The sequence below is a fragment of the Zootoca vivipara genome, chromosome 5, assembly GCF_965207765.1.
Source record: "Zootoca vivipara chromosome 5, rZooViv2.hap1.1, whole genome shotgun sequence".
Taxonomy (NCBI): Eukaryota; Metazoa; Chordata; class Lepidosauria; order Squamata; family Lacertidae; genus Zootoca; species Zootoca vivipara.
Window position 1 is genome coordinate 77952151 of NC_142588.1, and position 12433 is coordinate 77964583.

Here is a 12433-nt window from a genome sequence, read left to right on the forward strand (position 1 = left end):
TCAGGAAGGAAAAAGGGGGGGGATTTCAGGTCATATTAATAGTACAGTAGCCGTCAGTACCTCCATCTCAGTTTAAGCATACAAGTCAATATACATAGCCTGATAGAATCATAGAGTTGGAAGAGACCACAAGGGCCACCCAGTTCAACCCCCTGCCAAGCAGGAAACACCATCAAAGCATTCTTGACAAGCCTCTGCTTGAAGACCTCCAAAGAAGGAGACTCCACCACACTCCTTGGTAGCAAATTCCACTGCCAAACAGCTCTTACTGTCAGGAAGTTCTTCCTAATGTTTAGGTGGAATCTTCTTTCTTGCAGTTTGAATCCATTGCTCCGTATCCACTTCTCTGGATAGATATTCAGGATTGGCCCTGATTCTGATCATATGATTCTGGCTGTAATTGTGTTTTTGTTTTGTTTTTATGGGATGACATTCAATTTCGTTGTACTATGTACAATGACAATAAAGTATCTATCTATCTATCTATATCTATCTATCTATCTATCTATCTGTATAGCTACTGGGACATAAGTCCTACCATGTTCACCGAACTCACTACCTAGTTGATGTGCATGGAATGGGAACTTACAGCATACTCCTATGCATGGATACTCAGGGGGGGAATCCTATTGAGTTCTGTGGTACATACTCTCAAGCATGTATCTATAGGACTGCAGCGTTTGTCTCCTAGTTTTCTCTCTCTCAACTCCTCAACGTTTTCACTATAACATGTGTGCTGGCATTAGGAACAGAGGTTACGACTCACAAAGGAGTAAGGAGTTAATCTATTTCCCTTTGCAAACAATGCTAGAATAAAGCAAAGGAACAGTATATGTTATCACACCCTTCCCCGGATAGCTATAATTTATGCTTCAGGCCTAAAGCCCATTGAATGTCTTGTGCAGCAGAAAAAGACATGGCGTAAAAATGTAAGTATGCAATTATTCATTATATATTGCATATTAATAATGCATCCAAAGAGCCATTAAAGTAAATGGAAAATAATATTTTACTGTCCATTTCCACTGAAGAGTAATACAAGATTAAATCTCCTGGGGATGGGGGCGCAAAGGAGGAATAGCATAAATCAAAGCCCATGTTTATTAGTTACACATGTCTTGTCTGCCTGGTGATATGTTTTGTTTACCATCATATTTCAAGTTCTTAATGAAATAACAAATTAGGAATGGTTCTTCTGTGAATCGCAGTCGCTGTATGGATATTCCATATCTGTCCAGAGGAGGGAAAAAACCCATATGCTTCTGTATTGTCTACAGAGTCTCGGTGGCTATAAATCACAGTTAGCATTTTTATGGCTTGACATTACACAGCTTAGGAATTTTGTCAAGGGAGATGGCTGAATAGAAGTCCAGATGGCCAGAAGCATAACATCACCACAATCACAATAAACACCTTTATGGAAGAATTGTTTCTGACTAGAGAGACCAGCCGAATGCATCATCGAAATAACGCTTTAAAAAATAATCTCTTCTCCCTGCCTTGTGCACAAGCTAATATAATACTTTAGCAGGTGCTCTCTGTATGCACAAATAACTGGATGATTGGTGAATTTTAAATTTAATCCTTTAATAGGCATGTGGCTTCCATTACAACCCATTCCTTATTTATGATAAAAGGATGCCCAAAGTTGCAGGAAAGTGCTACAGGCCACCTTGTGGCTGAGATCATGTTCGATTTTAGAATAAAGGAGCCATTATGTACATTATACCAGTAAATAGGTTGTTAAAGTATTGCCTGCTAATTTAAGTAAGGACAGAGGGCTAAACTGCTTTTAAGCTTTGGACATTCCACTGGCGCTGGGTGGTTTCTGTTGTTGTTTTTCTTCCTTTCCTTATAATGCATTTTATTGCTTTTTACATAAAATAAACACAATTTAAAAACACCAACCATGTCAGCCCGTCTGTCATTTCTTGGGAAAAGGCATAACAGCAGCTTAAAACTAGAACCGCGACGCAGAACCAGTTTAAAATGCGTATTGAAAACTCTGATCCAATCGGACTCTCCAGATGTTTCCATAGATCTAAGGAGGTTTGTCTCAACTTCCTGACTTAATCTGTCCCAAACAAACTTGAAAATCTCTTCATCACCTCATTCACTTGCCAAAGCAAGGAGTGCCCTGGTGCTCTGGCAGATCATATCATTGCTTCTGTTCTGAAAAACATCCTGGAACCATGACACACACACACAACCTGCATCCTTGCTCAGCTTCATGAATCATCTTGGAAGAGACATTCCCCCTTTTTAGACAGGAAGGAATTGCTCTTCTTGACATCTGGAGACAGACACAGACACAAACACCTGTATTAAAGAAAATAAACAGCTTATGGTGTCTGCTCTGATACATTCACGAATCATCTAGAGTGCTATTTTTCTCACCTGCACATTTATGCAGGTTTAACTGGCTAAAGGGACCCAGGTGGTGCTGTGGGGGGCTTGCTGATCAGAAAGTCAGCGGTTCGAATCCCTGCAATGGGGTGATCTCCCGTTGCTCGGTCCCAGCTCCTGCCCACCTAACAGTTCGAAAGCACATCAAAGTACAAGTAGATAAATAGGGACCGCTCCAGCGGGAAGGTAAACGCCGTTTCCGTGCACTGCTCTGGCTCGCCAGAAGCAGCTTTGTCATGCTGGCCACATGACCCGGAAGCTGTCTGCGGACAAACGCTGGCTCCCTCGGCCTATAGAGCGAGATGAGCGTTGCAACCCCAGAGTCGGACACGACTGGACCTGATGGTCAGGGGCCCCTTTACCTAATTGGCTAAAACTAATATGACTTCAGGATTTTTTTTAATCAGCCGATGGTCCTATTTATAAATGCTGATTAAAAAAAAAAACCCTACAGTGGTTAACTAATTCTTCAGCTAGATCAATCATTTTTTTAAAAAAATGCTCATAAAAACTGTAGGTGGCAACCATCATCTTACAAGAAATACTTTCATTCACACATAGGACCAGTACCTTTGTGTATATCATCAGAAAAGTTTCTTCTTACTTCAGATATACTTTTTTACCTGTAGGCAACTCTACACGAATTTAATTGGTTGTTTAATTGATTAAAATTCATATCTTAAAATTAATATCTTAATTAGCACTTTGCAGCTAAGAAGTGGTGCCTGAGTTTGCTTTCTTCCTCTTCCTCCTGATCCCGTTCTCTTTTGTGTCATGTCTTTTAGACTGTAAAGCTGAAGACAGGGGACTGTCTTATTACTGATCTTTATAACCCGTTTTTTGGCTGAAGAACAGGCTTTTAAATGCTTTAAATAATAGTGTGTTTAGTTCCACTTATCTCAGTGGAGCTTAAGTTCAAGTAACACAGCCTAGAGCCCTGGTTCTTTGGGGGATAGGGCTGTTGAGTAGGACTGTTCTTGGTCTTCCCTTAAGGAAATGCCTAGCCTGCCTTTGCCTAAAATAGTACTCAATGTACAGCAGTTAAAATTGGCAGTACAGTACTAGTGCAATAAATGATTTTTTGTGTGTCTATCATGAAACAATGTTAACTGAAAAGTTTCATCTCTGAACAATGCTCAGAGCGGTCTTTCTGTAACACTCAACATTTGCCTTATCATTGGGACCCATAGAGTCACCTGTGGGCCAGACTGCACAATTCCACTTCCTAATAAGCCACGGATGTGGTAGCTCCACATCGACCTGCAGGAGCATCAGAAACAGGGCAGGTGTGAGTGCAGGTGTGGCCCCGGATTGGGAAGAGATATTGCCTCCCTCAGTATTTAATCATTATGCCAAAATGCTGTTCTAGCAATGCTCCACAAATATAAGAACAAACTTTAGAAAGAAGTTCTATACTGCTGTTTTTTGCAGGCTCTTTGAAGTTCTCCTAAATTACAACCAACCATTATGTTCTTAAAATGAATTGCATTCAAATCAAAGGTAGGTAGCCGTGTTGGTCTGAGTCGAAACAAAATAAAAAAAATCATTCAGTAGCACCTTAAAGACCAACTAAGTTTTTATTTTGGTATGAGCTTTCGTGTGCATGCACACTTCATCAGATACACTGAAACAGAAGCATTCAAATCACTTATGCTATGAGGTTTCTGCAGCGCTCAAAAGTGGCCCATATGGGTGTCTACTAGCATACATTTGTAAAGAGGGTGGATTCCCCAGCTCCCAAGGCTTTCAGTCAAAGAATATGTGGCCAGTAGGGCTAGGGGCCAGGAGGGACGCGGGGGGCGCTGTGGTTTAAACCACTGTGCCGCTTGGACTTGCTGATCGGAAGATCGGCGGTTCGAGGCCCCGCGACGGGATGAGCTCCCATTGTTCGGTCCCAGCAGTTCGAAAGCATGCAGTGCAAGTAGATAAATAGGTCCCACTCTGGCGGGAAGGTAAACAGCGTTTTCGTGCGCTGCTCTGGTTTCGCCATAGGCGGCTTAGTCATGACCCAGAAAAACTCTGCGAAAGCGGACAAACGCCGGCTCCCTCAGCCTGTAAAGCGAGATGAACGCCGCAACCCCATAGTCGTTTGCAATTGGACTTAACTGTCAGGGGTCCCTTTACCTTTACCTTTAGGGTTGTCAATTAGGTTGTCAATTAAAACAATGATAAGGAAAGGCCATGTGGTGAGGCGCTTGTAATTATTGTGGTGGGGTTTTTAAAGAGGGTGTGTGTGCAGATTTATGGCATGTGCTCTTGCTAAATAAAGCCTTTAGAAGATTGACACACTTTGGGAGAACTTGAGGGTATTTGAATGAGGAGGAGGAGAAAGTGAGCAGTTGAATGAATGCCAAGATGATGTTGCTCCACAGAAGGCTTCCTTACGTGCCAGCAGGGGCGTAGCCAGGATGAAAATCAGGGGGGCAAGGGAAGGGGCCAAGGGGCGGGGGAGGGGCCACAGCGGGGCAAGGAAAGCTCCCTTCTCCCTTGCCAGCTTTCCCTCCTCCCCCTCCGCGATTGGCAGGGGCAGGTGGAGGGAAAGCCCCAGAGCCGCGCAAAGCGGTTGCCTGGCTTTCCCTCTGCCCGCCCCACAGCCAGCCAGGGAGAAGGGAGACGGCACCCGGCAGGCAGCGGGGCAGGCTGGCCAGCGGCCCTGCTTCTAGGGGGGCAATTGCCCCCTCCTGCCCCCCCTGCCTACGCCCATGCGTGCCAGAAGACTGGTGTCTTCTAAATGAATACCGGTTGAAGCTAGGTGGCATGTTTATATAGAACTGATTTTACAGGTATTCTGATTTTATTCCTTTATTTAGTTCAAACTTTACAGGTGGTTTGTTTGTTTGTTTGTCAAGATTTATATTCTGCTTAATAAATAATTAAAATCTTAGTGGTTTATGTGAAATGGTATAAAGTATTCGTTTTTTTAAAGCAATAGAAACAGACTTTTAAAACAGACATAATAGAATTGCTAAACTATACAGGTGAAACTTGGAAAATTAGAATATCGTCGAAAAGTGCATTTATTTCAGTAATGCAACTTATTATTTATTATTTTAATTTTAATTTTTACAAATGCTTTCTTTTGAAAATTCCACAGTAATAAAACAAATAGTTACAATAATATAAAAATAAACATTGCTGTTGCATTTCATTAATTACATTCCATTTATAATTGACCCGCCTAACGACAAATAATTACAATTACAACAAATAAAGGCTTGACACATCTTGCTTTGCATGTCATGCATCTATCTCATATATTGGTTTCACCTTTTAAGTTGCATTACTGAAATAAATGCACTTTTCGACGATATTCTTATTTTCCGAGTTTCACCTGTAGATAAAAACCAACATATTTTAAAAACAATTGTACATAATAAAATGGCATGTCTGGATAGGCTTGCCCAGATCAACATTTTTAGCAGGCATTGATAACCAATAATGCTATTAGGCACAGAGTTCTAGAAAATACCTTCTGAGGTGTTTTTACATTCTTCAGCTTCTTCTTCTTCTTAATTGGGGAGGCCATTCCTGGCAGTCATGCACAAGAGATTTTGTGATATTTTTTTTCCTCAACAGTTTACAAAAAAAAAAAACCCAGTAAGTTCTCTGGGTGTGAAGAAGGCCCTTTTGAATTTGATTGCAGCCATTCTGCACGAGAGCACTCAGAGCTAATCAGGTGAACGGAAAATTACTGTTTTGGACACAGGCAATGGCAGCTGATTGCATTTCTCTAAAATAATGTAAAGCAGCATTAGGCAGAAGGTAGGTCAACATCCCTGGGTGACTTGCAGTAGTTTGGCAAGTGTCTACAACTGAAAAATGGCCTTTCCCACCTAAATTAGGCTGCTGAAATGGAGAATGCTAACCGGGAGTGGATTTTTATGCGGAAAACACTGCGAGTCAGTTCAGTTCTGGTAATCATAATGGGCTCAGGTGTTCCCTGCCCTTCCATTCTAACTGCATTTTGCACCTGACTCTGGGTGGTAGTTCTTTGGGATCTAGTTATATAAAAAAAAAAACCAAGTAGAAGTAGCAAGCCTGAAGCCTATCTACCCCCTCAGGTAGAAAGAGCAAATCTGTACTCGTCTTCCCTTTTGCAGGCAACTGTAAATCCAACAGTAAAAACAAATTGAGATATGTGAGTTCTAAATGCAATTTTGTATTTTATTATTCTGACGTGTTAACTGTTTCCAGAGTGAGAATCTCCATTATTTACATGTTTTCAGAATGCTTGCTTCCCCCCTCCCCGCCTTTCAAATCTAGCACAGTTACAGCTTGGGAATCTATTTGCTAAACTTTGCTAAATTTGGGTCATCTCAATATGTTGTAATGATAAACTCTCATACATAACCCAACTTTTTTTTCTTTTTAGCCTGTTCAGCTGTAATTAAAATGAAGCTCAAGCAATGGTAAACATGTTACTCAAGCATGTAAACTGTTTTCTAGAGCAGTGATTCTCAACCTTTTTTTGGGCACGGCACACTTGTTCCGTGAAAAAAATCACGCGGCACACCACCATTAAAAAAGTTAAAAAATTTAACTCTGTGCCGCCCTATATGAGCGCTCGGCGGTTTTCGATTGGGTGCGGAAGACCATAGACAACTAAGTCAAAGGGACGCTCAAGGAGGAACCATAGAGATAAAAGAGAGAGCGGAGAGTGGTGGTGGTGCAGGCGGGGCAGGCAGGCAGGCGGGTTATGACAGGAATCGCCGCCATCTTGTGAAGGGCGGGCTCAAACGCAGCCATGCTGAGAAGGTTCTCCGCTCCGTATGGTAGTTCTGCAAATCGCCCTTCTCGTCGCCGCACGCCGCGGCACACCAGCCAGCGTCTCGCGGCACAGTAGTGTGCCGCGGAACAGTGGTTGAGAAACGCTGTTCTAGAGGCCAGCAGAGAAAAGGAAACATAGGGGATGGTATTGAACTCCCAGTAAATGTAAACGTCAGAATCAGATACCTATTGGAAATGTAAAGAGAAGGAAGGTACCTTTTTCCATATGTGGTAGTCATGTAAGGTAGCGAAACCTTTCTGGGAAATGATTTGTAATAAGTTGAAAAAAATGTTGAAGATAACTTTTGTTAAGAAAACCAGAAGCTTTTCTTTTAGGTATATTGGTGGATAGATACCCAAATAGCACACACAAAATATATTTATGCACACTACTACAGCTGCGCGAATTATTTATACCCAGAGATAGAAAGAAGAAACAATTCTAGCGAAGGAGGACTAGCAGTTAACATTGATGGAGTATGCAGAAATGGCAGCACTTTCTAGAAGAATCAGAAACCAAGAGCCGAAGTACATTTTGTGTCGTTGCAGGAAGTGATAATCCAATCTCTCTTTCCCTCTCTCTCTTTTTTCCTCTGTTCAAGGTTACAAAGTGGGATGAATTTACAGATTTGTTTTGTAAATGACAGCGGAAGTGACAAAGACAGTGATGCTGATGACAGCAAGACCGAAACAAGTCTGGATACGCCTTTGTCTCCCATGGTGAGTTTCAGTCTCACAAAAGGTCTTGATCCCTTGACGAATGTCAGGAAATGTGCACCAAATTCCAGGTTTTCTTTTTTAAAAAAAATTTTTTTAACCTTTATTAAATTTTAAAACACATTAAAAAAGGAACAAAATACTACAACTGTCCAAACAATATTATACACTTCAAAGAAACAAACTGACGCAACGTAACATTGGCAGCCAAAACAGTACTAAGAAAGAAATAAAATATATAAATAGCACACCAAAAGAAAGTATTTCTGGTAAGTAATTCTGATAGCGTGACATTGTGCCACACTTGTTTATAAGAAGGACTGGCCTTTCACAAGAGCTTGGAGCGTAGGCTATTTATGTACTTAACCTATCATGAGAAGCGTAGGCCTCAGTTTGTATTGCAGGTTATATGTATGGCAAGGGATGATGTTGCTCCCCGAGGCCAGATCCCTCACCACTATTTCTATGGAAAACCTATGTGCCTAGGTTGTGTGTCCTAAGAACTTTGGTTGCCATATGTCCTCTTTTTCCAGGACACATCCTCTTTTTCATGGGTAGAGCTGTCATAGCAATCCATAGTTATAAGTCAGCAAAAGTATCCTCTTTTTTTGCTCTTCAAAATATGGCAACCCTAAAATATTATGGGACAAGTGGCTGCTTTTAGCACTGGCCAGTTAATTAGGCAATTGGGTATAGTTCTTAGACCAAGGATGGCTTACCTAGTGCCCTCCAGGTGTGGATGAACGGGAACACCATCAGCAGGTGAAGAGTGGTGTCAGTCGCATTATGAGGATACAAAGAGGTATTTTGTGTTGCATCACAGGGATCCTTTCAGATCTATACCATCTGCTTAGACCTGTAGCAGTTCCCTAATGTCTTAGGCAGAATTCTTTCCCAGCTCAGACATCTGGTGTCCTTTAAACCAGGGGTGCCAAAGGTTTAACCCTAGAATCTAAACACAATTCTAGTAGAGGGGTGGTTTAGTTCTGGTTCATGCCATTCACATTAAGGCAGTGCTAATATCTATTGTTTTAATTCATTGATTAAATTGGTAGCCGCTGAATTAGACAAGCCTGATTGTATATATATCTTGTGTCTTTTTTCTAGAGCAAGCAGAGCTCTTCCTATTCTGACAGAGACACTACTGAAGAGGAATCTGAATCCCTAGATGACATGGATTTTCTCTCAAGGCAAAAGAAACTTCAAGCTGAAGCCAAAATGGCCTTAGCAATGGCAAAACCAATGGCCAAAATGCAAGTAGAGGTGGAAAAGCAAAACAGGAAAAAATCTCCCGTAGCTGACCTTGTAAGTGTCTCGTAGAAGATCAATGCTTGCCAGTTGTTTCTAGCCATGGAAGTTGCCCCAGTTGCAATAAAGCTCTTTGGAATTTGGGGGAGCTTGTAGCTCCACCTGAGATGTAAAAATGAGTTTTAAAAGTGGAGCATATTTATTTAATATATTTGATTCAGATCATGCAGGGAAAATAAAGTTTTTTCCCCTTTGTTAGAGTATAGCATTTATAAAATCTTAGTACAGTATGTGGTATCTAAACTTGATGAATTTTATGCATTCAGTGCCTGGTGACTAATGTTCAGGATGGTAGGTTACCATAATTAGCTATTATTGCTAATACATTAGAAAATAAAAAAAATTCATTCCAGTAGCACCTTAGAGACCAACTAAGTTTGCTACTGGAAGGATTTTTTTAAAATTTTGTTTCGACTACGTCAGACCAACACGGCTACCTACCTGTAACTAGAACATTAGAAAATGTGCTGACAGAAGTTCTTTCTTTTTGTCATTGTTGCTGGCCATGACAGTGACCTAAAGTGTTGTTGTCGTCGTTCTTTTTAGCTGCCACATATGCCTCATATAAGTGAATGCTTGATGAAAAGAAGCTTAAAGCCCACAGACCTGAGAGATATGACGATTGGGCAGCTACAGGTGATAGTCAATGATCTACATTCACAGATAGAAAGTAAGTCTTCTCCCTTGGTGTTATGTCCTTTCACTATTCGTGGCACCTCTGCTTAAGCGAATAGAAACTGTTCCGTTGCATGTGAGAGCTGACACCAACATTGAACCAAGAAAGGACTGTAGTTCAGTGGCAGAGCATCTGCTTTGCATGCAGAGGTTCAATCCCTGGCATTTCTAGGTAGGGCTGGAAGAGACCCCCTGTCTGAAATCCTGGTGAGCCACTGCTGGTCAGTGTGGATAATACGGACCTAGATGGATCAGTGAGCTGACTCAGTATATGTATGATCCAGTCCTCCTAGGAGTATGCCATCTCCAATACAGTGGTACCTTGGTTTACGAACTTAATCTGTTCTGGAACTCCTTTCTTAAACCAAAGCATTCTTAAACCAAGGCGTGCTTTCCCATCTCAGCAGGGCACTCAATTTACAAATGGAACACACTCAACAGGAAGCGGAACATGTTCTGCTTCCAAGTCAAAGTTCACAAACCAAAACACCTACTTCCGGGTTTGCAGCCTTCTAAAACCAAGTTGCTCATAAACTAAGCTGTTCTAAAACCAAGGTACCACTGTACTAGAGGGAAATATCTTCAATGCCAACATTTTCTCATCAGATAACATTGGGGGCCATTGCCCCCAAAGGAAGTTTTAAATCAAAACACATTGGGCTTTTTATTCCATGCTAGCTCACGGCACGTTGTATTTCTTGTACTTTTCATCTTGGATATGGGAGAAGAGAAATCACAGATCTGGAAGTGACTTTTGAGCTTCAAACTTTAGGTCAGGAGTGGCTATTATTCAGTAATCTAATGCCAACTGAGGAAGAAGGAGGCTCTCTCTTTTCAGCAATCCTTGAACAATAGCATAGGAATATGAGTTCTCTCTTTAGTTTTACTATTTAGAGTGTTTTTGCATGAGATGCAGAAATGGGGAGATAGGAAGCCATGCATTTCTGGTGATCTTGCACAAAAAAGAGCAGTACGCGCCTTTTGCACGCCATGGTTGGTTGTAGGTGTCTTCCAGCTTTGCATGATACCTGGAACTGTGTAGAGAAGAGGAACCATGAGATACCCATGTTTCCAGCTCTCTTCCATTACATCTTGTGCAAAGGCACAAGTAGACAACTTCAGCCCTTTGCAATATTCAGGCCATACTAAAGCTTTTTATGCCTGTGAGCAGTCCTTCCACTGGACTCTCTTTTGTTGTGGTTGTTGTCCTTTTTAGAGCCAAAGTACTGCTATGCTTTTCAGTGATACGGATTAATTCATTACAGACAGAAGAGGCTCTAAATAAAAAGAAATTAGCACATCACTCCATGGTCCATGTCAATGTGTGCTTATTAATCAAATTAGTCAAAGCAGCTGCAGTGTGGCTCTTTGCCTAGGCACCTGTGAGCTATGCTCAGCCAAATGTGAATAATTCTCCCCTGAAGTCTGTTAGTGCTGTCTGCTACTTTGGAATTGCTGCTGGGATGTTAGGAAATCAGTGGACCTGCTAGAAAACACCGATAAATCAGTTCTACCATGACTTGGCTTAGTTTAATATTTTAAGGAGAGCATTGGGTGAGTGACATGCATTTCATGAGTTTTGGTTCTCAAGTTAGTGTTTGTATTTTTAAAAATCTGCTTGTTTCCTTATATATAACCTGCCTTTCAGAATAAAAATCATCCCAAAGTGATATACAACTTTACACTAAAAATGCAAATGATTTGTATGCAATATACAACAACCATCCTAAAATCAATACTGAAAAGGATTGTGGGATAAATAAATAAATAAATAAATAAATAAATAAATAAATAAAAATCCTATGATCCAAGTCTAAAGACTAGCAGAATGAGGACTTAGTGGAGTACTAGGGAGGTGAATTGCACCATTGCGGGGCTGCCATTGAGAAGTCCCTGTACCTGGTTGTGCACAGAAAGCAGGGGTTTTAGTCCTCTGGTGTTGAATGGGCGCACAACACAATGGCACTTCCTGGCACCATTGGTAGCTGTTGCAGTAGGAGCACCTACTGCTTACTTGCCTCTGTGGAAACAGGCTGACATCATAGACAGTCAAGCTTATTTCCCTGCCAATGTGTTGATGCATGTTCAGCCTTGGTAGATCACACCCAGTTTTGAGGATTTTCCATCACCAACCACAACCAGAAAAATGCCAGAAGTTCCATGGGTTGGTTCCTAAGTTAAAGAGTGCATTCTGCTTTGGGAAGTCATCCTTGGTTGTCTCATGAGATCTACAGTAGTGTCATGTTGATATTTTTTACTAACGTTTGTTTTTAACAATACTGGCCATTGTTCTTGTTCCATTACTTCATAGCCTCCCTTATTTATATGCCAAGCCAAATACCCTTCTGTTTCTTGGAGTGAGAGCCATGTACTATGGTGACTAACAGATTCCAAAATGTTAGACATGGGGAGTACTGTGGCTAAATGAGCTTAAACACTCTTTTTCTCTTTTCTGCTGTCAGGCTTGAATGAAGAATTGGTGCAACTGCTGCTGATTCGGGATGAATTGCACACAGAACAGGATGCTATGCTGGTAGACATTGAGGATTTGACCAGGTTG

General features: G+C 41.3%; 1 protein-coding gene across 12 annotated transcripts in view; it reads left to right on the forward strand.

Annotated features, from left to right (window-relative positions):
* Positions 1-12433, forward strand: part of SCHIP1 (schwannomin interacting protein 1) — a 381034-nt gene that overhangs the window by 362794 nt on the left and 5807 nt on the right. For all 12 annotated transcript variants that reach the window (XM_060274433.2, XM_060274435.2, XM_088669141.1 and 9 more), the window contains 4 exons: positions 7776-7893; positions 8998-9195; positions 9745-9868; positions 12336-12429. In XM_060274433.2, coding sequence (XP_060130416.2) covers positions 7776-7893; positions 8998-9195; positions 9745-9868; positions 12336-12429 — 534 coding nt within the window. The remainder of the gene's footprint in view (positions 1-7775; positions 7894-8997; positions 9196-9744; positions 9869-12335; positions 12430-12433) is intronic.